The sequence below is a fragment of the Octopus bimaculoides genome, chromosome 4, assembly GCF_001194135.2.
Source record: "Octopus bimaculoides isolate UCB-OBI-ISO-001 chromosome 4, ASM119413v2, whole genome shotgun sequence".
In the NCBI taxonomy this organism is placed as follows: domain Eukaryota; kingdom Metazoa; phylum Mollusca; class Cephalopoda; order Octopoda; family Octopodidae; genus Octopus; species Octopus bimaculoides.
The window spans coordinates 19,055,822-19,060,295 of NC_068984.1; the positions used below are offsets into that span (position 1 = coordinate 19,055,822).

Consider the following 4,474-nt stretch of genomic DNA (forward strand, 5'->3'; position numbering starts at 1 on the left):
ATAAATATATATATATGTATATGTACGTATGTATACACACATTCATACACATATATATATACATACATATATGCAAATACATACGCACACATACTCTTTACTTGTGCACACACACACACACACACACACACATATACATACACACTCCTTACAAACATATCACATGCATACAACACATACATATATACATACATACATTAATGCACTTTAAAACAGCATAAAATGTAAGATCATTCAGCAATGATAGAATCTTGTATATAAAACACCAGATTTCATCTTAAAACAAACCAAATTACAGGCAGCCATTGCTTGTGCGATTTGTTGGTTGTGGTCTTTCGGACCTGATCCTAAGATTGCAGGTTCAATTCCTGGACCAAGTGATAAAAATAGAATATCAGTCAAATACTGGGGTTGATTTAAGCAATTAAACCTTTCTTCTAAAACTACTTGCCTGGTGTCTACATCAGAAATGAGGTGATGATCAAGCAGAAGCATTAGACCAATGGAAAAAATGCCTTGCAGCTTTTATTCCAGCTTTTTACCCCAGAACTTGACTGATGCTTTATTTTACTGACCTTTCTGGAATGAAAGGTAAAGTTGACCATAACAAGATTTTGAGCAGAACAAAAACATTAATAATAATAATAATATATGGTTGTGATGCATGTGCCTGGTGTACCCTTATCAGATGGGTAGTCATGATGGGTATAATGGGCTTCGCACATTTTACCCTAGTGTCACTTTGATGGCATGCACTGCTCTCTCACTCAATAATAATAATAATAATAATAATAATAATCCTTTCTACTATAGGCACAAGGCCTGGAATTTGTGGGGAGGGAATAGTCGATTACATCAACCCCAGTATTTCGACTAGCCCCCTCCCCCAAAATTTTGGGCCTTGTGCCTAGAGTAGAAAAGAATAATAATAATGATGATGTCAAATTTTTGGCACATGGCCAGCAATTTTGGGGGTGGGGATACATATTTTATCAACCCTACTATATGCACAAAGCACAGTACACAACAGGTACTTATTTTTTTGACCTTGAAAGGATGAAGTGAGCTAATGATTCTGCAAGCTCAACACCTTAATAACAATAATAATAATAATAATAATAATAATAATAATAATAATTATTATTATTATTATAAAATTTAAGCTGAGATAGCAGAATCATTAACATGCTGGACAAAAATGCTTAGCAGCATTTCAACCACCTTGACACTCTGAGTTCAAATTCTGCTGAGATGGACTTTGCCTTTCACCCTTTCAGGGTTGATGAAATAATTATCAGTTAAACACTGGGGTCGATGTGATTGACTTACCCCATCTCTGCAAATTTCAGGCCTTTCATCATCATCATCATCATCATCATCATCATCATCATCATCATCATCATCATCATCATCATCATCATCATCATCATCATCATCATCATCATCATCATCATTATCATTATCATTATTATTATTATTATTATAATAATAATAATAATAATAATAATAATAATAATAATAATAATAATAATAATAATAATAATAATAATAATAATAATAATAATAATATAAGGTGGCAAGCTGGCAGAATTGTTAGCAAGCCAGACTAAGTGCTTAGTAGCATTTCGTCTGTCCTTACAACCTGAGTTCAAATTCTGCCAAGGTTGACCTTTCATCCTTCTGAGGTCAATGGATAAATACCAGTTATGCACAGGCTGATGTAATTGACTAGCCTCTTCCCCCAAAATTTCAGGTGTTAGAAAGAATTATTATAATTAATTATTAGGCTGAAAGGAATGATGACGGAAACTTTCCTCTTTGGCAAAGCCCTCATCGACTTTTTCAAGTTTCACTTGAAAAGGAAAGTGTGGGTGGAGAGGAAGAAGGGGCTGCCTTCGAGTGAATTTATCAAAAGGTGGGTGAAAGATGCAAAAATGGCAAGAGTGGATGATACCGCTCTCAGTGCAGACCTGTGAGTCGGAAGAAAGAAATTGGAATGAGCTCTCATCCTTGGTACTCAGAGTGATCTTAGATGGTGGGGGTCCTTGATTGTCCCTAGAGATCATCCTGAATCAGAGGGATCCCATCATGATCCCCTTTTTCCCCCCTCTTTTTCTAGTGTCATATACTATGTATACCTCCCTTCTTCTAATATATATCATGTATACTTCTTATTTTATCATTCTGTTATATGTAAACCCCCACATATTATGTCTGTCTTTGTATTGTCCCCTCATCCTTCGCCCTGGTGGCAAATAAAAGAAACCATCATCATCATCATTATTATTATTGTTATTATTATTATTATTATTATTATTATTATTTGCTAAGAACTGGGCCAGAATCCAAGGAATTGTTATGTCATGTATTGGAATAATAAAAAAAACTTTAATTTTGCATTTTTGTATTAAATTAAAAAATGTAAAAGTATTTGAAAATTGGAATGTTTTAGAGGATAAAAGTTTTTTAATGCCCACTACATAAAATGTGTTAACATTACCTTAATTACTGTTTTTTCATACAGATGTCAGCTCCAGGTAATTTATTCTTTAAACAATTTTATTTCTCTATACTGACAGGTGTATAGTCTTATACGTGTACTTACTGATTCTCACATCACTACCGTGTTAAGTAACAGTTAAGTTTGATGAGGTGATAATAAGACTGAAACATGACAGGAGCTGTCTCCCATATTTGTCAAAAATGAAAGAAAAATTTAATTATTCATTAATATTGCTTTTTCATTTTTACATCACCACATAACTATTTCTATTTGACTTTAATTAAACATGTTAATGTGAACTGAATTATTCAAAAATTAGTTTTAAATTAAATACTTTAACATGAACATATGAATTAAATATGTCATCATGAACTTTTACTGAAGTTCATGCTGTTGTGGCAGCACACCTGTTTCCGTCTTTATTCCTGATCTCTCTCTCTCTCACTGAGTAACCTCGTACCTCCTCATACAGCAAGACACCTGTATAACCTGTATAACAGCAAGACACTATAACCTTTCATCAAGATGACTTCCTCCAATGCCCCTCCCTTCCCCAAAGTTTTTTTTTTCTTTGCCTTCCAAGTACTCGGTGATCCTGTCAGTGTATGTGCCACTTAAAAGCACCCGGTCCACACTGTAAACTGGTTGGTGTTTGGAAGGGCATCCAGCTGTAAAAACCTTGTCAAAACTGACCTCACCTGTGCTCGTGCCATGTAAAAAGCACTAAGTCCACTCTGCTGAGTGGTTGGTGTTAGGAAGAGTATCCAGCTGTAAAACTCCTGCCAAAACAGTTACAGAAGTCTGTCTGGTGCAGGCTTCTGCCTGGCTGTCTCTTGTCAAACCATCCCACCCATGCCAGCATGCAAGGCAGACGTTAAACGATGATGATGATAATAATAATCAATTATTGATTCTAATTTGGCTTCAATACTAGCGATTTTAGTGTGGATGAGGGCTAACTAATTACATCAAACCAGTACTTAACTGATATTATCAAACTTGTAAGAATGAAAGGTAAAAATGACCTGACATGCTTTTTCATTCTTAAACATAACAAAAAATTGCCATGCAATTGTATTACAAATAGGATACAGAGTATATGAATACCTGATGAAACCTTTAGAATTTAAACCAGCCATATTCAGCCAAAATATTCCACCTGCTTTATGTTCAGACTAGTCAAACCTGTCTCCTTACACTTACCTTGCAATGTCATTATAAAAATAAACTACCACATCATCAGAATTTGGAAGCTACAAGATAATTTATGATTAATTCCAAAACAAAGTGAATAAATAAGTATTAGATTCAGCAGAATAATCCGAATGCTAAAGGGTTAAATTTGTTTTTTTCTACAAAATAGACTTGTAAAGTAAAGTTGCATCTTATGGGAGAAAGTGTTATATATGCTGGCAAATACTATATGTTAACATGCACTTAACAATTGGAAAATTGCTTTACCTGAATGTGAGAACTGCAAATGGACGGTATGATTTGTGGCTGGAGTCAGAATTGAGTTTGTTGCCCCAAAAATCATGAAAAAATAAATTTCCAATAGGTTCATTTGGTGTGAGATCATTATTGTTCAAGATAGCTTCAAAGTCATCAAAAACAAAATGGCCTGAAATACTGTTAAGGAAACAGGCTGTGGCCAAAATGAAGACAATGGTGGCTGCTGGAATGAATGAAAGCCTTGGTATGGGTAAGCATTCATCCCAGGTGAAAACAGATTTTGGTTCATGGTGAGAATTAGAATTTGTGTGTGAATTTACTCCATTTTTGTAAGATTTCATGATGACACCAAAGGAAACATGATAGAATCTGAAAAACAAACAAGTAAATAAATAAATATATAAATGGGTGGAGACATGGCTGGATGGTGAAGAAGCTTGCTCTGCACTGCATAGCACCTTGGGCAAGTTCCTCAGGCCAACCAATGCCTTTGAGTAAATTTGGTAGATGGAAACTTTT

At 34.6% G+C, this 4,474-nt stretch overlaps 1 protein-coding gene across 4 annotated transcripts in view; it reads right to left on the minus strand.

Annotated features, from left to right (window-relative positions):
• LOC106881469 (protein O-mannosyl-transferase TMTC4) overlaps nucleotides 1-4,474 on the minus strand; it is a 119,142-nt gene that overhangs the window by 85,373 nt on the left and 29,295 nt on the right. For all 4 annotated transcript variants that reach the window (XM_014931875.2, XM_014931866.2, XM_052966927.1 and 1 more), the window contains exon 2: nucleotides 3,965-4,324. In XM_014931875.2, coding sequence (XP_014787361.1) covers nucleotides 3,965-4,296 — 332 coding nt within the window. In that variant the 5' untranslated portion in view covers nucleotides 4,297-4,324. The remainder of the gene's footprint in view (nucleotides 1-3,964; nucleotides 4,325-4,474) is intronic.